The sequence below is a fragment of the Coregonus lavaretus genome (genome assembly GCF_964263955.1).
Source record: "Coregonus lavaretus genome assembly, chromosome: 27".
NCBI lineage: Eukaryota > Metazoa > Chordata > Actinopteri > Salmoniformes > Salmonidae > Coregonus > Coregonus lavaretus.
In genome coordinates, this window is record NC_140014.1 from 35,905,670 (window position 1) to 35,928,466 (window position 22,797).

A 22,797-nucleotide genomic window follows, 5' to 3' on the forward strand; every position below is an offset into this window, starting at 1 on the left:
GGCACCGTGGCATCAGAGCCAGACCGAGGCTCCTGCGGTGGATGACTGGTTTCAGCGCGCGGAGGAGACGTAGAACACTGCTCACGTCCACCTCCAACGCGCCGTGCATCGCCAGAAGGCCAACACTGACCGCCACCGCAGTGAGGCCCCAGTCTTTGTACCGGGTGATCGAGTCTGGCTCTCGACCCGGAATCTGCCCCTCCGCCTGCCCTGCCGGAAGCTGAGCCCGCGGTTTGTGGGGCCGTTCAAAGTCCTGAGGAGAATAAATGAGGTTACTTATTGGTTACTACTCCCTCCAGATTACCGCATTAACCCCTCGTTCCATGTGTCTCTCCTCAGGCCGGTGGTGGTTGGTCCGCTCCAGGAGTCTGAGGTGCGGGAGGTCCCGCTGCCCCCTCTGGACATCGAGGGGGCCCCGGCGTACTCCGTCCGTTCCATCCTGGATTCGAGGAGTCGGGTGGGGGGCCTTCAGTACCTCGTGGAGTGGGAGGGGTACGGTCCGGAGGAGCGATGCTGGGTCCCGGTGAGGGATATCCTCGATCCCTCCCTGTTGCGGGATTTCCACCATCACCATCCGGCTCGCCCTGCTCCGCGTCTTCCTGGTCGTCCCCGAGGCCGGTGTCGGCTCGCTGCTGGAGCTGCTCATCAAGGGGGGGTCCTGTCACGACTTACTCTGAGGCTGCCTCTTCTCCTTGTTCGGGTAGGCTTCGGGATTCGCCGTCACCGGCCTTCTAGCCACTTCCTCATCTCATTGTGGTGGTTGGATTAGCTCGGTGGAGCTCTTTGTTATTTTGTATCACCGGGTTATTTTCACCCGTGTGCTTCGTTGTTTTCCAGTGCGCCTGTTTTCCGCACTGAAGTGTTTGACTCATTGCTGCCTACTACTGTGTTCGGAATAAACCTTTTATTCTTTGATTTGCCCTCCTGCGCCTGACTCCTTCAAATCACACCTCACACCGTGACAGAATTTGCTAGAAAAAGAGCTATACAGATTTTCATTGGTTGATTAATTGATCAGCTAAAGTTAATGATACGCAAGTGTGGGAATATAGACGATCCAATGAACCACCATGCACACATGGTATGTGTGGAATATCCCCACATGGATTCTAACCAGCCCCTTGTGTGAGCTAAAAGGCTTCCATATGTGTGGTAAAAGCTCAACCTGCTTTCCTGTGGGCGTCCATATGTGTCCTAGGTGTTGAGTTGTGTTGTAGACATAACTGGAGGTATGGTCCTAGGTGTTGAGCTGTGTTGTGGACATAACTGGAAGTATGGTACTAGGTGTTGAGTTGTGTTGTGGACATAACTGGAGGTATGGTACTAGGTGTTGAGCTGTGTTGTGAACATAACTGGAACTATGGTCCTAGGTGTTGAGCTGTGTTGCGGACATAACTGGAAGTATGGTACTAGGTGTTGAGCTGTGTTGTGAACATAACTGGAAGTATGGTCCAAGGTGTTGAGTTGTGTTGTGGACATAACTGGAGGTATGGTACTAGGTGTTGAGCTGTGTTGTGAACATAACTGGAAGTATGGTCCTAGGTGTTGAGCTGTGTTGTGAACATAACTGGAAGTATGGTCCTAGGTGTTGAGCTGTGTTGCGGACATAACTGGAAGTATGGTACTAGGTGTTGAGTTGTGTTGTGGACATAACAGGAGGTATGGTCTAGGTGTTGAGCTGTGTTGTGAACATAACTGGAAGTATGGTCCTAGGTGTTGAGTTGTGTTGTGAACATAACTGGAAGTATGGTCCTAGGTGTTGAGTTGTGTTGCGGACATAACTGGAGGTATGGTCCTAGGTGTTGAGTTGTGGACATAACTGGAGGAATGGTACTAGGTGTTGAGTTGTGTTGTGGTCATAACTGGAGGTATGGTCCTAGGTGTTGAGCTGTGTTGTGAACATAACTGGAGGTATGGTACTAGGTGTTGAGTTGTGTTGTAGACATACAGTAATTTTACCTGGAGGTACGTGATCCTGTTCTGTACCAGGTCAGACAGGTCCGAGGCCTCCTTCTCTCTCCAGTCTCCTGCTCCATCAGCCTGGCTCAGGTAGTGCAGGTCAGTCATGATTGACCTGGGGTCACACACACACACACACAGTACAGTACATTAACACAGGGTTAAAGGTTAGAGGTCACAGCTGGGTCCCAACTTTGTAAGGCTTCCATGGTGCATTATGTAACATATTTTATCCATGTGTGTTCTGGTGTAAATGTGTGTCTGTGTGTGAAATAGGAGAGTACACTTTCCGAGAGTGAAAGTTTGCGAGCGGCCTCAACTGGTGCGACCCAGAAAAGCTTGCCCCAAACCGAGTGAGATGGAGGACATTCGTCAAGGGCCTACGCTCCTTATAGAAGCCTAGGACTTAAGTGTGTGTGTGTGTGTGTGTGTGCTTGTGTGCATGAGAGCGTGAGTGTGTGTGTGTACAGTACCTCTGCTGGTGTCCCAGCTCCTGCAACAATGTGTCAATGTGTTTCTGCAGGTCTCCCTGCTCCATGTGACCCAGCTTCTTGACCTCACTGCGGACAAAGTACCAGATCTCCTTGACCCCATTCTCTATTTTCCTCCGCAGCTCCTCCTGGTTTCTACCTGGCCCTGGAAATAACAAAATACACATGGTCACTCACAGGAGGGAAATTTAAATGTTTTCCAAAAATCTTTATGATTCCATCCAAAGCATTTTGGGAGAAAACACACACAGGATAATGCACACACACATTCATCTGAGATTTTCTGTAGCCCCAGGTGGTGGTTGCCCTTAGACACAGATCCTGGATCAGCTTAACACACAGGACCTCACACCACACACAGTCAGCTGATCCCTTGAGCAAGGCACTTAACCCCTAACCTGCTCCAGGGGTGCTGCTCTGCTGCTGAGCCTCTTCGGTGTGCCGTGTGTGCGCAGCGAAAAGACACATTTCCATTTCAATGGACAATAAAGTTTGCCCTTAGAGACAGATCCAGGATTAACATACCCTCACCCTTAAGCTTTAAAAGGGAAAGTGCAAACTGTCCTTAGATCAGTCTCATGCCTGGGCCCACTTCTTCCTACTTCATTACACTTCGTGGGAAATCATGCCACAGAGGTTAAGTTAAGGTCATGCTAGTACTACAAGGTCAGAGCCAGTTTCCTAATATTGAACTGACCTGCTATTGTTTCTATGGGACTAAATTAGCCTTTAAAGCATTTTTACATTGTTTCTACGGGATAAGTAGCCTAAAGTAGCCTTTAATGCATTGTTAGATTGTTTCTACTGGACAAGTAGCCTAAAGTAGCCTTTAAAGCATTGTTACATTGCTTCTACAGGACAAGTAGCCTAAAATAGCCTTTAAAGCATTGTTACATTGCTTCTAGAGGACAAGTAGCCTAAAGTATCCTTTAAAGCAATGTTACATTGCTTCTACGGGACAAGTAGCATAGAGTAGGCTTTAAAGCATTGTTCAATTTCTTCTACGGGACAAGTAATCTAAAGTAGACTTTAAAACATTGTTAGATAGTTTTATTTATTTATTTGGTATTGTTTTTAGGGGGTAGATCAGCTTTAATACTGCAGATAGATTGTAGCTTCCATCAATGTAATTGTCTGCATCATTTCAATTTTTTTGTAAATATATATTTATATATACAGTACCAGTCAAAAGTTTTAGAACACCTACTCATTCAAGGGTTTTTCTTTATTTTTACTATTTTACTACTAGAATAATAGTGAAGACATCAAAACTATGAAATAAAACATATGGAATCATACATTTACATTTAAGTCATTTAGCAGACGCCCTTATCCAGAGCGACTTACAGTTAGTGAGTGCATACATTCTTTTTTATACTGTCCCCCCGTGGGAATCGAACCCACAACCAACTGAGCTACATCCCTGCCGGCCATTCCCTCCCCTACCCTGGACGACGCTGGGCCAATTGTGCGCCACCCCATGGGTCTCCCGGTCACGGCCGGCTACGACAGAGCCTGGATTCGAACCAGGATCTCTAGTGGCACAGCTAGCACAATGCAGTGCCTTAGACCACTGCGCCACTCGGGAGACATGTAGTAACCAAAGAAGTGTTAAACAAATCCAAACATATTTTATATTTGAGATTCTTCAAATAGCCACCCTTTGCCTTGATGACAGCTTTACACATGCTTGACATTCTCTCAACCAGCTTCATGAGGTAGTCACCTGGAATGCATTTCAATTAACACGTGTGCCTTCTTAAAAGTTAATTTGTGGGATTTATTTCCTTCTTAATCGTTTGAGCCAATCAGTTGTGTTGTGACAAGGTGGGGGGGTTATCAGAAGATAGCCCTATTTGGTAAAAGACCAAGTCCATATTATGGCAAGAACAGCTCAAATAAGCAAAGAGAAATGACAGTCCATCATTACTTTAAGACATGAAGGTCAGTCAATACGGAACATTTCAAGAACTTTGAAAGTTTCTTCAAGTGCAGTCGCAAAATCCATCAAGCGCTATGATGAAACTGGACCACCACAGGAATGGAAGACCGAGAGTTACCTCTGCTGCAGAGGATAAGTTCATTAGAGTTACCAGCCTCAGAAATTGCAGCCCAAATAAATGCTTCACAGAGTTCAAGTAACAGACACATCTCAACATCAACTGTTCAGAGGATACTGTGTGAATCAGGCCTTCATGGTTGAATGTCTGCAAAGAAACCACTACTAAAGGACACCAATAAGAAGAAGAGACTTGCTTGGGCCAAGAAACACGAGCAATGGACATTAGACCGGTGGAAATGTGTCCTTTTGTCTGGAGTCCAAATTTGAGATTTTTGGTTCCAACCCCCGTGTCTTTGTGAGACGCAGTGTGGGTGAACGGATGATCTCTGCATGTGTATTTCCCACTGTAAAGCATGGAGGAGGTGTTATGGTGTGGGGGTGCTATTGTGAAGTGGAAACGTCTAGGAGCAACAACGGCTCAACCGCGAAGTGGTAGGACACACAAGCTCACAGAATGGGACCGCCGAGTGCTGAAGAGCGTAGTGTGTAAAAATCGCCTGTCCTCTGTTGCAACACTCACTACCGAGTTCCAAACTGCCTCTGGAAGCAACATCAGCACAAGAACTGTTCATCAGGAGCTTCATGAAACGGGTTTCCATGGCCGAGCAGCCACACACAAGCCTAAAATGAACATGCGCAATTCCAAGCGTCGGCTGGAGTGGTGTAAAGCTCGCCGCCATTGGACTCTGGAGCAGTGGAAACGCGTTCTCTAGAATGATGAATCACACTTCACAATCTGGCAGTCCGATGGACGAATCTGAGTTTGGCGACTGCTAGGAAAACACTACCTGTCTGAATGCATAGTGCCAACTGTAAAGTTTGGTGGAGGAGGAATAATGGTCTGGGGCTGTTTTTCATGGTTCGTGCAAGGCCCCTTAGTTCCAGTGAAGGGAAATCTTACCGCTACAGCATACAATGTCATTCTAGATTATTCTGTGCTTCCAACTTTGTGGCAACAGTTTGGGGAAGGCCCTTTCCTGTTTCAGCATGACAATGCCCCTGTGCACAAAGTGAGGTCCATACAGAAATCAGTGTAGAAGAACTTGACTGGCCTGCACAGAGCCCTGACCTCAACCCCATTGAACACCTTTAGGATTAATTGGAACGCCGACTGCGAGCCGCAATGTTCTAACATCTAGTGGAAAGCCTTCCCAGAAGAGTGGAGGCTGTTATATCAGCAAAGGGGAACCAACTCCATATTAATGCCCATTATTTTGGAATGAGATGTTCGACGAGCAGGTGTCCACATACTTTTGGTCATGTAGTGTACATAGTTCAACACCTGATTGAGGGTAAGTAAGCCCATCCTATATCTGTGCCTATGGGCATCTCAACTTCAGCTTTAACCCAATGTGTGTGTGTGTGTCCGTGCACGTGGTTGTGTGTCTCACCATCTCCAGGCAGGCTACGATAGGAGTTGATCTGTTCTTTAGCTCTGATCAGCTGCTCCTCCAGGGTCCGCAGTCTCCCTGCGCTCACCACCTGGCTCCCGTCAGACTGACCCTCTGGTAACCTACAGTACAGGGGGAGAGGAGAAGTCAGAGGTTAGAGGTCAGTCTCCCTGGCTCACCACCTGGCTCCCGTCAGACTGACCCTCTGGTAACCTACAGTACAGGGGGAGAGGAGAAGTCAGAGGTTAGAGGTCAGTCTCCCTGGCTCACCACCTGGCTCCCGTCAGACTGACCCTCTGGTAACCTACAGTAGAGGGGGAGAGGAGAGGTCAGAGGTTAGAGGTCACTATGCCTGCACTCTCCCGGCCCTCTGGTAACCTAGAGACAGGGGAGAGGAAATGAGGGGTCAGTCTGGAATACAGCTAACCTATCAGTGAGAGGGCCTGGAGCAGGGAGGAGTTGTTTCACACTAAGTGTCCAGCCGTGTGTGCGTGTGTGTGTACAGTGTGTGTGTACAGTATATGTTTGTGTGTCTGTGTGCGTGTGTACAGTATAGGTGTGTGTGTGTGTGTGTGTACAGTATAGGTGTGTGTGTGTGTGTGTACAGTATAGGTGTGTGTGTCTGTGTGTGTGTACAGTATAGGTGTGTGTGTGTGTTTGCGTGTGTGTGTGTTTGCGTGTGTGTGTGTGTGTGTGTGTGTACAGTATAGGTCTGTGTGTGCCTGTCCTGCTAGGTCAAGGTGGATGTCGGCAGGCTGATTTCCCTGGGGGCTTTGCGTTTGGCTGCGCTCACTCCCACCTCCCAGCGCCAATTTAATGCAATGATCAGAGGTGAAGTATGAGAGTCGACCGTGTGTTTGTGTGTGTGTGTGTATGTTTAGAATGATCAGTGGTGAGGTGTGAGAACAACCAATGACCGCAAGGCAATTCATTCACTGGCAGTAGCTATTCATCACCCTACGTCCTGCCGAGAAGAAAGCTACAGCCCCTGGCAGCTCCTCGTAGAAGAGAGAGAAGTAGTTTGGGTCAGTTAAAGAAGGGTGTGTTCAGGTGCATTCTGTACACACCATGTAGAGGACAAGGCATTCTGAATATTACTACCTCATATAGTGTATGACCTGAAAACATATGAACTGAGTAGTATGTGAGAGTAACCATGGTGACTGATATCCCGACCTGTGTCTCCACGGATGCAGCAGGCAGCATAGACAGCAGTCTTATCTAGGAAGCCTAGCTGAGAATAAATATGTGTCTATAGCAGGCAACTGTGACATGAAATTATGCGTGGCGTTCTGTAATGGCAAACAGCGGGCTTCCCTGTGAGTGTGTGTGTGTGTGTGTGTGTGTGTGTGTGTGTGTGTGTGTGTGTGTGTGTGTGCGTGTCTGTGTGTGTGTGTGGTTGGTCACATCACAATGCCTGACTAATCAAGAATGCACAACCACAGTACAGAGATGAAACAGAAATGTCAAATATTTATGTCATTCATGGCTGGTCAAGGATGAAATGAGGTGAGAGGAAGAGAGGAGAGAAGGAGAGGAGGACAGAAGAGGAGGAGAGGAGAGTCTGGGGTTTAGATGAGCAGCCAGCTTCTGTATGTCAAAAGGATTGGGACAAGCCATCCAGAGGACAAGCCATCCACAGGGAAAGCCATCCACAGGACAAGCCATCCAGAGGACAAGCCATCCAAAGGACAAGCCATCCAGAGGACAGGCCATCCACAGGACAGGCCATCCACAGGACAGGCCATCCACAGGACAGGCCATCCACAGGGAAAGCCATCCACAGGACAAGCCATCCACAGGGAAAGCCATCCACAGGACAGGCCATCCACAGGACAGGCCATCCACAGGACAAGCCATCCACAGGACAAGCCATCCACAGGACAAGCCATCCACAGGACAGGCCATCCACTGGACAAGCCATCCACAGGACAAGCCATCCACAGGGAAAGCCATCCACAGGACAAGCCATCCACTGGACAAGCCATCCACAGGACAAGCCATCCACAGGACAAGCCATCCACAGGGAAAGCCATCCACAGGACAAGCCATCCCCAGGACAAGCCATCCACAGGACAGGCCATACACAGGGAAAGCCATCCATAGGACAAGCCATCCACAGAGAAAGCCATCCACAGGGAAAGTCATCCACTCACTCCCATCTCGACATCCCATCAGGTTCACAATGCCTGACTAATCAAGAATGCACAGCCACAGTACAGAGATGAAACAGAAATGTCAAATATTTATGTCATTCATGGCTGGTCAAGGATGAAATGAGGTGAGAGGAAGAGAGGAGAGAAGGAGATGAGGACAGAAGAGGAGGAGAGGAGGGTCTGGGGTTTAGATGAGCAGCCAGCTTCTGTATGTCAAAAGGGTTGGGACAAGCCATCTAGAGGACAAGCCATCCACAGGGAAAGCCATCCACAGGACAAGCCATCCAGAGGACAAGCCATCCACAGGACAAGCCATCCAGAGGACAGGCCATCCACAGGACAGGCCATCCACAGGACAGGCCATCCACAGGACAAGCCATCCACAGGGAAAGCCATCCACAGAACAAGCCATCCACAGGGAAAGCCATCCACAGGACAGGCCATCCACAGGACAAGCCATCCACAGGACAAGCCATCCACAGGACAGGCCATCCACAGGACAGGCCATCCACAGGACAGGCCATCCACTGGACAAGCCATCCACAGGACAAGCCATCCACAGGGAAAGCCATCCACAGGACAAGCCATCCACTGGACAAGCCACCCACAGGACAAGCCATCCACAGGACAAGCCATCCACAGGACAAGCCATCCACAGGACAGGTCATCCACAGGACAGGCCATCCACAGGACAGGCCATCCACAGGACAGGCCATCCACTGGACAAGCCATCCACAGGACAAGCCATCCACAGGGAAAGCCATCCACAGGACAAGCCATCCACTGGACAAGCCATCCACAGGACAAGCCATCCACAGGACAAGCCATCCAGAGGGAAAGCCATCCACAGGACAAGCCATCCACAGGGCAAGCCATCCACAGGACAGGCCATACACAGGGAAAGCCATCCACAGGACAAGCCATCCACAGGACAAGCCATCCACAGGACAGGCCGTACACAGGGAAAGCCATCCACAGGACAAGCCATCCACAGAGAAAGCCATCCACAGGACAAGCCATCCACAGGACAAGCCATCCACAGGACAGGCCATACACAGGGAAAGCCATCCACAGGACAAGCCATCCACAGAGAAAGCCATCCACAGGGAAAGTCATCCACTCACTCCCATCTCGACATCCCATCAGGTTCACAATGCCTGACTAATCAAGAATGCACAGCCACAGTACAGAGATGAAACAGAAATGTCAAATATTTATGTCATTCATGGCTGGTCAAGGATGAAATGAGGTGAGAGGAAGAGAGGAGAGAAGGAGACGAGGACAGAAGAGGAGGAGAGGAGAGTCTGGGGTTTAGATGAGCAGCCAGCTTCTGTATGTCAAAAGGGTTGGGACAAGCCATCTAGAGGACAAGCCATCCACAGGGAAAGCCATCCACAGGACAAGCCATCCAGAGGACAAGCCATCCACAGGACAAGCCATCCAGAGGACAGGCCATCCACAGGACAGGCCATCCACAGGACAGGCCATCCACAGGACAAGCCATCCACAGGGAAAGCCATCCACAGAACAAGCCATCCACAGGGAAAGCCATCCACAGGACAGGCCATCCACAGGACAGGCCATCCACAGGACAAGCCATCCACAGGACAAGCCATCCACAGGACAGGCCATCCACAGGACAGGCCATCCACAGGACAGGCCATCCACTGGACAAGCCATCCACAGGACAAGCCATCCACAGGGAAAGCCATCCACAGGACAAGCCATCCACTGGACAAGCCACCCACAGGACAAGCCATCCACAGGACAAGCCATCCACAGGACAAGCCATCCACAGGACAGGCCATCCACAGGACAGGCCATCCACAGGACAGGCCATCCACTGGACAAGCCATCCACAGGACAAGCCATCCACAGGGAAAGCCATCCACAGGACAAGCCATCCACTGGACAAGCCATCCACAGGACAAGCCATCCACAGGACAAGCCATCCAGAGGGAAAGCCATCCACAGGACAAGCCATCCACAGGGCAAGCCATCCACAGGACAGGCCATACACAGGACAGGCCATCCACAGGACAGGCCATCCACAGGACAAGCCATCCACAGGGAAAGCCATCCACAGAACAAGCCATCCACAGGGAAAGCCATCCACAGGACAGGCCATCCACAGGACAGGCCATCCACAGGACAAGCCATCCACAGGACAAGCCATCCACAGGACAGGCCATCCACAGGACAGGCCATCCACAGGACAGGCCATCCACTGGACAAGCCATCCACAGGACAAGCCATCCACAGGGAAAGCCATCCACAGGACAAGCCATCCACTGGACAAGCCACCCACAGGACAAGCCATCCACAGGACAAGCCATCCACAGGACAAGCCATCCACAGGACAGGCCATCCACAGGACAGGCCATCCACAGGACAGGCCATCCACAGGACAGGCCATCCACTGGACAAGCCATCCACAGGACAAGCCATCCACAGGGAAAGCCATCCACAGGACAAGCCATCCACTGGACAAGCCATCCACAGGACAAGCCATCCACAGGACAAGCCATCCAGAGGGAAAGCCATCCACAGGACAAGCCATCCACAGGGCAAGCCATACACAGGACAGGCCATACACAGGGAAAGCCATCCACAGGACAAGCCATCCACAGGACAAGCCATCCACAGGACAGGCCGTACACAGGGAAAGCCATCCACAGGACAAGACATCCACAGAGAAAGCCATCCACAGGACAAGCCATCCACAGGACAAGCCATCCACAGGACAGGCCATACACAGGGAAAGCCATCCACAGGACAAGCCATCCACAGAGAAAGCCATCCACAGGGAAAGTCATCCACTCACTCCCATCTCGACATCCCATCAGGTTCACAATGCCTGACTAATCAAGAATGCACAGCCACAGTACAGAGATGAAACAGAAATATCAAATATTTATGTCATTCATGGCTGGTCAAGGATGAAATGAGGTAAAAGGAAGAGAGGAGAGAAGGAGACGAGGACAGAAGAGGAGGAGAGGAGAGTCTGGGGTTTAGATGAGCAGCCAGCTTCTGTATGTCAAAAGGGTTGGGACAAGCCATCCAGAGGACAAGCCATCCACAGGGAAAGCCATCCACAGGACAAGCCATCCAGAGGACAAGCCATCCAAAGGACAAGCCATCCACAGGACAGGCCATCCACAGGACAGGCCATCCCCTGGACAAGCCATCCACAGGACAAGCCATCCACAGGGAAAGCCATCCACAGGACAAGCCATCCACTGGACAAACCATCCACAGGGAAAGCCATCCACTGGACAAACCATCCACAGGACAAGCCATCCACAGGGAAAGCCATCCACAGGACAAGCCATCCACAGGACAAGCCATCCACAGGACAAGCCATCCACAGGACAGGCCATACACAGGGAAAGCCATCCACAGGACAGGCCATACACAGGGAAAGCCATCCACAGGACAGGCCATACACAGGGAAAGCCATCCACAGGACAAGCCATCCACAGGGAAAGCCATCCACAGAGAAAGCCATCCACAGAGAAAGTAATCCACTCACTCCCATCTCGACACCCCATCAGGTTCACAGCACTGAACTCTCACTTCAGTGCATCAGTGTCTGGCCTCTGCGAGTACAAAAAACTTAGATTTGTAAATGTCATGATGTTCTGTAGTGAAGCTCTACATTTTAGTCATTTAGCAGAAGCTCTTATCCAGAGCAATTTACAGTTAGTGAGTGCATACATTATTTGTATTTTTTTCATACTGGCCCCCCGTGGGAATCGAACCCACAACCTTGGCGTTGCAAACACCATGCTCTACCAACTGAGCTACATCCCTGCCGGCCATTCCCTCCCCTACGACAGAGCCTGGATTCGAACCAGGATCTCTAGTGGCACAGCTAGCACGGCGATGCAGTGCCTTAGACCACTGCGCCACTCGGGATATTGAAATACAGAGTTCTGACATTACTTCCAATGGGATGGATGGTAAGCTGGAAGAGTGGCTGAGATGGAAAGGAGATAGGACAGAGAGACTGATATGGAGAAGAGGGAGGACAGAGAGACTGATATGGAGAAGAGGGAGGACAGAGAGACTGATATGGAGAAGAGGGAGGACAGAGAGACTGATATGGAGAAGAGGGAAGACAGAGAGGCTGATATGGAGAAGAGGGAGGACAGAGAGGCTGATATGGAGAAGAGGGAGGACAGAGAGACTGATATGGAGAAGAGGGAGGACAGAGATACTGATATGGAGAAGAGGGAGGACAGAGAGGCTGATATGGAGAAGAGGGAGGACAGAGAGACTGATATGGAGAAGAGGGAGGACAGAGAGGCTGATATGGAGAAGAGGGAGGACAGAGAGGCTGATATGGAGAGGAGGGAGGACAGAGAGGCTGATATGGAGAAGAGGGAGGACAGAGAGGCTGATATGGAGAAGAGGGAGGACAGAGAGGCTGATATGGAGAAGAGGGAGGACAGAGAGGCTGAAAGCACCGGTCGTGTAAAAATAAAAGCCACCCTGATGCCTGATGCTAGGAATAAAGTGTCTCTGGCTGCAACCCAGCGCTGGGAATCAGAGAAAATGCAACATCTTGGAGCAAAACACGTGAGTCTCACACACACCCACCCACCCACCCACCCACACACAGTGACCAGAGGTTATACATTAAATAATTTAATGAATGGCTGAGAGGAGGGCGAGGAAGGAATCCCAACAACTTTAAGAGGTCGTTGCACAGTTTCACCACTGCAGTTACAGTAGCTGTGGATGAATGGAAACTGTAAAGGAAATAGGAAGCCTTTGATACGTAGGTTGAGTGGTGAGATACGTAGGTTGAGTGGTGAGATACGTAGGTTGAGTGGTGAGATACGTAGGTTGAGTGGTGAGATACGTAGGTTGAGTGGTGAGATACGTAGGTTGAGTGGTGAGATACGTAGGTTGAGTGGTGAGATATGTAGGTTGAGTGGTGAGATATGTAGGTTGAGTGGTGAGATACGTAGGTTGAGTGGTGAGATACGTAGGTTGAGTGGTGAGATATGTAGGTTGAGTGGTGAGATACGTAGGTTGAGTGGTGAGATACGTAGGTTGAGTGGTGAGATATGTAGGTTAAGTGGTGAGATACGTAGGTTGAGTGGCGAGATATGTAGGTTGAGTGGTGAGATATGTAGGTTGAGTGGTGAGATACGTAGGTTGAGTGGTGAGATACGTAGGTTGAGTGGTGAGATATGTAGGTTAAGTGGTGAGATACGTAGGTTGAGTGGCGAGATACGTAGGTTGAGTGGTGAGATACGTAGGTTGAGTGGCGAGATATGTAGGTTGAGTGGTGAGATATGTAGGTTGAGTGGTGAGATATGTGTGTTTGAATGGTGTGTGAGTGAGTCTGTTAAAGTGCATTAAAGCCAGAATATCTGTATTACTGTAAATGTGTGAGTATGTCTGAGTGCCAGTGAAATAAAGGACCAGGTCTTAATTAGGACATTCAGGTGACACTAATGGATTTAACGTCTAATACACTCACTTTACTGTCACCATAGCTATAGGAATATGTTTGCTAATGTGTCTGGCTTTAGATATGTGCCTCCGATATGGTCATGCCACTGCCACGAAATAGAAAATACACTCAGAACCCTGCTCAGATGAAGGACAGATAAAAAGTGCCTGAAAAAGTGAAGTCTGTGACTGACATGCTCCCAGTCCCAACAGTGATTTACATCATGTGTATGTCTAAATAAATGACTGTCAGGAGTATTTCAGAGTCATTATTCCAGACTACTGCAGCACACACACACACTGAGCAGAGTGATTGTTTAATACATTCTTCTGTGCATTCCTGAGGTAGTTGGCGAGCTCCAGGGATAATAACGTCTGCTGGCTGTGGCAGAGGAAGAAGGAATGTCAACACCTCTACTAATCAGCTGCAGGAGATCTTCTTGGCCAGCCTCCACTTGTCCCTCCATTTCTCTTTCTCTTCCTCCATTTACCTCCTCCCTCCCTCACTCCCTCCCTCACTCCCTCCCTCACTCCCTCCATCGCTACGCACACAAAGGTAGTCTAATTCTATCTCTCCTTCTCTTCCTTCTCTCCTCCATTTACCCCCTCCCTCACTCCCTCCATCGCTATTCACACAAAGGCATTCTGACATGCAGGCAGACAGCCACTCTGGAGTGCGCTACCATAGCGACCAGTCAGTTATCTTTCATTTCTTATTCAAACCTGGTTAAAGGATTCCTAGTAGAAAACACCACCTGTTTCGCTACTCTGGAAGAATGGGAACCTGGTTTCTAGTTTTAAATTGAATAGGGTCAAGTTGAGGCACCAAAACAACACACTTCAGCGCCAACAGATGAGCCTATAGCAAGATCCACAGACAATGACAACCAGGAAGACACATACAGTACCGAACAACACCAACTACATAGAGCCATGACCACATCAGGTAACTAATGCAAGCAGTATCATTTATTTATTTATATAAAAATACACCTTATGGAACAAAGGGGACTGTGAAGAGACACACACACAGGAACAGACACATGCATACGCACACACACGCTAGCACACGCACTCTACACACACGTGCATTGTAATATTGTTGTATGGTAGTATTATACATTTTGTGTTGTAGATACAGTATGTAGTGGTGTAATAATGTTATATGATGTACTGTTTTATCTTTTGTTATATTTGTAATGTAAGTGCCTTAATGTGTTTGGACCCCAGGAAGAGTAGCTGCTGCCTTGGCAGGAATTAATGGAGATCCTAATAGATACAAATACAAACTGCCACCCGTCCTCAGACCCTGACCGACTATCACACATGGTGGTACAGCGAACACACACACTGAGGCTTGGTCACCTGCTGGTAAACACACACACCACTGTCTTTGTCAAACAGGATTCTACATCTCCTCCCCTGTCACTGCATGGTGCTGTCATCAAAGTGTCTCTCCACATTGCTCCTCTCTCTAGGGGTCCTACTGTCAACACCACATCACAGACAGGAGGTCTACTACCCCCTAGCTCCCACTCGTCACTCAACCAGCGAGGGGTCAATCTAACCTGCAGCGCCCAACACCTCTGTCACACACACACACACACACACACACACACACAAACACAGACACACACACAACAGCACTGCCCCGTCTGCTGAGCTCATCATTACTGTATGTGTGTGTGTGTGTGTGTGTGTGTGTGTGTGTGTGTGTGTGTGTGTGTGTGTGTGTGTGTGTGTGTGTGTGTGTGTGTGTGTGTGTGTGTCCGTCCACAGGGAGCTTGTCAGAATGACTGACAGCCCAGATAAGGGAGATGGGGGGGAAAGTGCTCAGGGCTAGCCTTTCAATTTAAATTGACCGTTGAGTCAATATACAATAAAGATTAACCCTTAGAACAGTGGATTCAAAGTCGGGGTTAGTGACCCCTACTGGGGTCGCCAAAATGTAAAAAAAGGGTGAAAAACAATACAGTTTATTGTACGGAACAATATACCAAGGCAGCAGCTACTCTTCCTGGGGTCTGGCAAAATTAAGGCAGTTATACAATTTAAAAAATATTACAATACATTCATTAAAGAATTCACAACCCACTAAGTGTGTGCCCTCAGGCCCATACTCCACTACCACAAATCTAAAACACTAAATCCATGTTATCGTGTGTGTATGCACGTATCTGTGCCTATGTTTGTGTTGCTTCACAGTCCCCGCTGTTCCATAAGGTGTATTTTTATCTGTTTTTTAAATCTGATTCTACTCCTTGCATCAGTTACCTGATGTGGAATAGAGTTCCATGTAGTCATGGCTCTATGTAGTACTGTGCACCTCCCATAGTCTGTTCTGGACTTGGGGACTGTGAAGAGACTTATGAGGTATGCATTGGTGTCTGAGCTGTGTGCTAGTCGTTTAAACAGACAGCTCGGTGCTTTCAACATGTCAATACCTCTCATACATATAGTGATGAAGTCAATCTCTCCTCTACTTTGAGCCAGGAGAGATTGATATGCATATTATTAATGTCTGCTCTCTGTGTACATCCAAGGGCCAGCCGTGCTGCCCTGTTCTGAGCCTCTTTGTGGCACCTGACCACACGACTGAACAGTAGTTCAGGTGACGACAAAACTGGAGCCTGTAGGACCTGCCTTGTTGATAGTGCTGTTAAGAAGGTAGAGCAGCACTTTATTATGGACATACTCCTCCCCATCTTAGCTACTGTTGTATCAACATGTTTTGACCATGACAGTTTACAATCCAGGGTTACTCCAAGCAGTTTAGTCACCTCAACTTGCTCAATTTCCAGATTATTTATTACAAGATTTAGTTGAGGTTTAGGGTTTAGTGAATGATTTGTCCCAAATACAATGTTTTTGGTTTTGGAAATATTTAGGACTAACTTATTCCTTGCTACCCATTCTGAAACTAACTGCAGCTCTTTGTTAAGTGTTGCAGTCATTTCAGTTGCTGTAGTAGCTGACGTGTATAGTGTTGAGTCATCCGCATACATAGACACACTGGCTTTACTCAAAGCCAGTGGCATGTCGTTAGTAAAGATTGAAAAAAGTAAGGGGCCTAGACAGCTGCCCTTGGGAATTCCTGATTCTACGTGGATTATGTTGGAGAGGCTTCCATTAAAGAACACCCTCTGTGTTCTGTTAGACAGGTAACTCTTTATCCACAATATAGCAGGGGGTGTAAAGCTATAACACATAGGTTTTTCCAGCAGCAGACTATGATCGATAATGTCAAAAGCTGCACTGAAGTCTAACAAAACAGCCCTCACAATGTTTTTACCATCAATTTCTCTCAGCCAATCATCAGTCATTTGTATAAGTGCTGTTCTTGTTGAATGTCCTTCCCTATAAGCGTGCTGAAAGTCTGTTGTCAATTTGTTTACTGTAAAATAGCATTGTATCTGGTCAAACACAATTTTTTCCAAAACTTTACTAAGGGTTTGTAATAGGCTGATTGGTCGGCTATTTGAGCCAGTAAAGGGGGCTTTACTATTCTTAGGTAGCGGAATGACTTTTGCTTCCCTCCAGGCCTGAGGGCAAACACTATCTAGTAGGCTTAAATTGAAGATATGGCAAATAGGAGTGGCAATATCGTCCGCTATTATCCTCAGTAATTTTCCATCCATGTTGTCAGACCTCGGTGGCTTGTCATTGTTGATAGACAACTAAATATTTTTCACCTCTTCCACAATCACTTTAAGGAATTAAAAATTACAATTCTTGTCTTTCATAATTTGGTCAGATATACTTGGATGTGTAGTGTCAACATTTGTTGCTGGCACGTCATGCCTAAATTTGCTAATCTTGCCAATTAAAAAATCATAAAAGTAGCTGGCAATATCAGTCGGTTTTGTAATGAATTCAATGAATGATGGAGCTGAGTTTGCCTTTTTCCCAATTCCTCATCAATCCACGGGGATTTAACAGTTTTTACAGTCATGTTCTTAATGTGTGCATGCTTATTAGTAACTGGGATAAGCTATTTCATAAATGTGTCAAGTGCAACGTCTGTTTGCTCCTCATTACACACCACGGACCAACAAATATTATTTACATCAACATAAGAATCACTACAAAACCTCTTGTATGACCTCTTATACACTATATTAGGCCCAGCCTTTGGAACTTTGGTTTTCCTAGATATGGCTACTATATTGTGATCACTACATCCGATGGATCTGGATATTGCTTTCAAGCACATTTCTGCAGCATTAGTAAAGATGTGATCAATACATGTTGATGATTTCATTCCTGTGCTGTTTGTAACTACCCTGGTAGGTTGACTGATAACCTGAACCAGGTTGCATGCACTGGTTGCAGTTTGAAACTTTTTCTTGAGTGGGCAGCTTGATGAAAGCCAGTCAATATTTAAATCACCCAGAAAATATAGGTTATCCAGATACTGACTGTTAGCACTTGGTGGTCTATAGCAGCTTCCCACAAGAATGGGCTTTAGGTGAGGCAGATGAACCTGTAGCCATATTACTTCAACTGTATTTAACATGAGATCCTCTCTAATCTTTACAGGAATATGGTTCTGAATATAAACGGCAACACCTTCACCACTGGCATTTCTGTATTTTTTGTAAATGTTATAACCTTGTATTGCTACCACTGTATCATCAAAAGGTATAGTCTAAGTGAGTTTCAGAGAGAGTCAGAATATGAATGTCATCTGTTACTATCAAGTTATTCATTTAATTAACCTTGTTTCTTAGGCTACATGTGTTAACGTGGGTTATTTTGAGCACTTTTCTTGGATGCTTGCTTGTTTTCATTGCTTTACTGGGAAGCTTAGCAGAAGTAGATATTCTCATGTTATTTATGTTAGTGCATGGTGAGCTGCACAGAGTGTACTTCCTACTAGCGCACACCGCCTTAGTGCTAACAGCATAAATCTGGTTCATAGACACATGGTTGCTGCATACAATAGCTGTAGGATCAGCAGAGGCATTCAGGGCAGTTAGAGGGACATACATTTGGTTACTTACATTTAACGACCCTGGGTTTATAAGCACGGATATCGACTCTGCCACGTGAGCATGCTTTTGGGGCACAGTCGATGGCGCGCTGGACTTCGGGCTAGAAGGTTGAGGGTTCGAGACCTGCTCCCTGCCTGTTTCATTACATTGGTGTCAGAAGTGATCAGACCTTGCATCCACGAACATGCGTGTGCTTGGCCGTTGAGCGCGTTCCTGTAAGACGTTGAGTTGTAAACTAGCGCAAGGACGCACACTTTGAAAGGAGGGAGTTGTGTAACGACCCTGGGTTTATAAGCGCAGATATCGACTCTGCCACGTGAGCATGCTTTTGGGGCACAGTCGATGGCGCGCTGGACTTCGGGCTAGAAGGTTGAGGGTTCGAGGCCTGCTCCCTGCCTGTTTCATTACAGTACATTTGCGAAAGCATTATGATGACTCAGCGACACAATGGTAGGGATTAACTGAGCTGGGCTTGGGTCATTGATAAGTCATTGTCTCAATGCAGCCTTATAATGCTCTGAAAGGATCCAGGAACCCAAATGATTTGGGTAGTTCCCATCCTCCTTACAAAACATGTTTGTTTCCGAAAGGTATCGAAATTGTCAACAAAAGTTACACCCATTGAGCTGCAATAATCATGTAGCCAGTTGTGAAGAGAAAGAATCCTGCTAAAGCGTTCAATACCACGATTCAGAGAGGGCACAGGGCCAGATATGATGGGTCTTTTATTAGTGTCTAGCAGAGAGTCAATCAGCTCTTTGAAATCCAGTTTCAACTGTTCAGAGCTGCCCTTCATAATGTCATTAAAACCAACATGGACTACGATATAATCGATGTCCATGTCCTGGCGTATTACATTCGGGAGCAGCTTAGTAATGACATTTACTCGAGCTCCGGGATACGACATTGTTTTTACACCCGGAACAGTCACATTTCTTACCATGGAGCTGCCCAAAATCACAGCTGGCGAGAAGGACGAGGAAATCCGCCCAATTCCACGATTCACAGGATGGTGCAGGCCTGTGACAGATGGAGAAGCCCCGCTTGATCCAGAGGAGGGACGGAAGGTTGCCGACGTCGACTTCAAAATCGTAGGAGTAGGCACAGCGGCCGCATACACAGGTACCCACAGTGACGAAGGTGCAGGAAGAACAGGCTCCAGGGCGGCTAAACTATTTGTTGTTTTCATCCGCTCGGGGCCTCTCATTGGGAGTGTAGACTGCTTTGCAGGAGGTCGCTGTCTTTGGCTTCCACGGCTCATTACATGCGACCATCATTGATTGTCATGCTCCTCTTGCTGTGCTCCTTCGATTCTGCTATCAGATGGGGGAGGAGAGGCAGGAGATGGCTCCCCTGGCAAACAAACTCCGGGCAACACCGGCCAGTTGGATAACGACAAACGACAAGACGGAGATCCATCCAACATGCGTGAACACCGTCCAGCCACCGGCGTAGAAAAGGTAAACATTCCACTCTGCGTTTTCCCCAGTTTCTTACGTAGGCTGGCTACCTCAGTGATCAAGGAAGCCACCTTAAGCCTATAATCCTCGGCAAGCAAACAATTGCTGCATTGGAACTCTGAGTGATCCAGTTTGCCCCGAAACAAAGCGTAGTAGATACAGCTCCAACAGCGCTGGAACTGTTCATTTACTTCTCCAGACAAAGAGGGCTCCATTGGAAAACTCATCTGGGACTAACTTTGTTAGCTTGATGGATAACGTTAGCAGCTTATCTAGGTTAATGTCTCTTTCAAGCAGACTTTAACCTGTCAGTTAAGCGGGATTCCGGGACAAGAAATAGCGGTCCTAGCTGTTAAAAGCTAACCGTGTCGCAGAATCCATGCAAAAACAATTTTGGTGTTGATGTTTAACAAAGATTGGTTATGTTTTAGTTAAAATAACAAACCGAGTGTTTCCAGTATACAGTGTTCAGCTGCGCACTCTGATGACGTCAGAAAAATAAACTTTATTGAGTAAATGTATTTACTGGTTTCCTTTCATTTTGATAAGAGACGAAAATGCAATGAATTGAAGATTATTTGTTTATGTAAAATTGGAATTGACAGATTTTAAGTTTGCCATTAGATTTGTGGTTGCGAGAAATTCTTGGTAAAGAAATGGGTCCCCAGAAATTCTGGCAGAAAAAATGGGGTCTCCGCTGACCACCCACCACCATGAAGACACACACACACAAACATACACCCACTCTGTCCTACTCAGGCAGCTCTGTTAGCAGTGCAGCCAGGAGTCTCATTACTGCACTTCCTCAGAGAGACTCAGTACACTGCTGCGGTCTCAGCTTGTGTCCCAAATCGCACCGTATTCCCCTTAAAGTGCACTACCTTTGACCAGAGCCCTATAGGTATCTGTTAAGAACTTTGTAACAACTGATGATGTAAAAAGTTTTTTTTAAAATAAAAGTATTGATTGATTGATTGAGGCCTATTCCTGGTTGGCCCATGGCCATTGGCCACTGCTGACCACTACATACATACATACCCCACCAGACACGCTACTATGTGTTTCTTCACAGTACCCAAACCAAATACGGTGCTCAGTTAAGTATAGAGCCATATCATCGTGGAATGCTCTGCCACCAGAGGTTACTCAGGCAAAAAGCAAGTTTAGCTTTAAAAAACTGATCAAAAACATATTGTATCACAGCGCTTCTCCTCTTTCTAAAGATCTAATATAATTGTACTGTATATAAGAATAGGAGAACAGTGGGGGAAAAAAGTATTTAGTCAGCCACCAATTGTGCAAGTTCTCCCACTTAAAAAGATGAGAGAGGCCTGTAATTTTCATCATAGGTACACGTCAACTATGACAGACAAAATGAGAAAAAAAAATCCAGAAAATCACATTGTAGGATTTTTTATGAATTTATTTGCAAATTATGGTGGAAAATAAGTATTTGGTCAATAACAAAAGTTTCTCAATACTTTGTTATATACCCTTTGTTGGCAATGACACAGGTCAAACGTTTTCTGTAAGTCTTCACAAGGTTTTCACACACTGTTGCTGGTATTTTGGCCCATTCCTCCATGCAGATCTCCTCTAGAGCAGTGATGTTTTGGGGCTGTCGCTGGGCAACACGGACTTTCAACTCCCTCCAAAGATTTTCTATGGGGTTGAGATCTGGAGACTGGCTAGGCCACTCCAGGACCTTGAAATGCTTCTTACGAAGCCACTCCTTCGTTGCCCGGGCGGTGTGTTTGGGATCATTGTCATGCTGAAAGACCCAGCCACGTTTCATCTTCAATGCCCTTGCTGATGGAAGGAGGTTTTCACTCAAAATCTCACGATACATGGCCCCATTCATTCTTTCCTTTACACGGATCAGTCGTGTAAAGGACTGGTCCCTTTGCAGAAAAACAGCCCCAAAGCATGATGTTTCCACCCCCATGCTTCACAGTAGGTATGGTGTTCTTTGGATGCAACTCAGCATTCTTTGTCCTCCAAACACGACGAGTTGAGTTTTTACCAAAAAGTTATATTTTGGTTTCATCTGACCATATGGCATTCTCCCAATCCTCTTCTGGATCATCCAAATGCACTCTAGCAAACTTCAGACGGGCCTGGACATGTACTGGCTTAAGCAGGGGGACACGACTGGCTGGCGGCGTAGCGTGTTACTGATGGTAGGCTTTGTTACTTTGGTCCCAGCTCTCTGCAGGTCATTCACTAGGTCCCCCCGTGTGGTTCTGGGATTTTTGCTCACCGTTCTTGTGATCATTTTGACCCCACAGGGTGAGATCTTGCGTGGAGCCCCAGATCGAGGGAGATTATCAGTGGTCTTGTATGTCTTCCATTTCCTAATAATTGCTCCCACAGTTGATTTCTTCAAACCAAGCTGCTTGCCTATTGCAGATTCAGTCTTCCCAGCCTGGTGCAGGTCTACAATTTTGTTTCTGGTGTCCTTTGACAGCTCTTTGGTCTTGGCCATAGTGGAGTTTGGAGTGTGACTGTTTGAGGTTGTGGACAGGTGTTTTTTATACTGATAACAAGTTAAAACAGGTGCCATTAATACAGGTAACGAGTGGAGGACAGAGGAACCTCTTAAAGAAGAAGTTACAGGTCTGTGAGAGCCAGAAATCTTGCTTGTTTGTAGGTGACCAAATACTTATTTTCCACCATAATTTGCAAATAAATTCATAAAAAATCCTACAATGTGATTTTCTGGATTTTCTTTTCTCAATTTGTCTGTCATAGTTGACGTGTACCTATGATGAAAATTACAGGCCTCTCTCATCTTTTTAAGTGGGAGAACTTGCACAAT

General features: G+C 47.2%; 1 protein-coding gene across 1 annotated transcript in view; it reads right to left on the reverse strand.

Moving 5' to 3' along the window:
- LOC311102858 (alpha-(1,6)-fucosyltransferase-like) overlaps positions 1–22,797 on the reverse strand; it is a 65,116-nt gene that overhangs the window by 35,199 nt on the left and 7,120 nt on the right. Inside the window, exons 2-4 of the mRNA XM_084144307.1 lie at positions 5,904–6,025; positions 2,433–2,595; positions 1,960–2,074 (exon numbers count right to left, since the gene is read on the reverse strand). Coding sequence (XP_084000433.1) covers positions 1,960–2,074; positions 2,433–2,595; positions 5,904–6,025 — 400 coding nt within the window. The remainder of the gene's footprint in view (positions 1–1,959; positions 2,075–2,432; positions 2,596–5,903; positions 6,026–22,797) is intronic.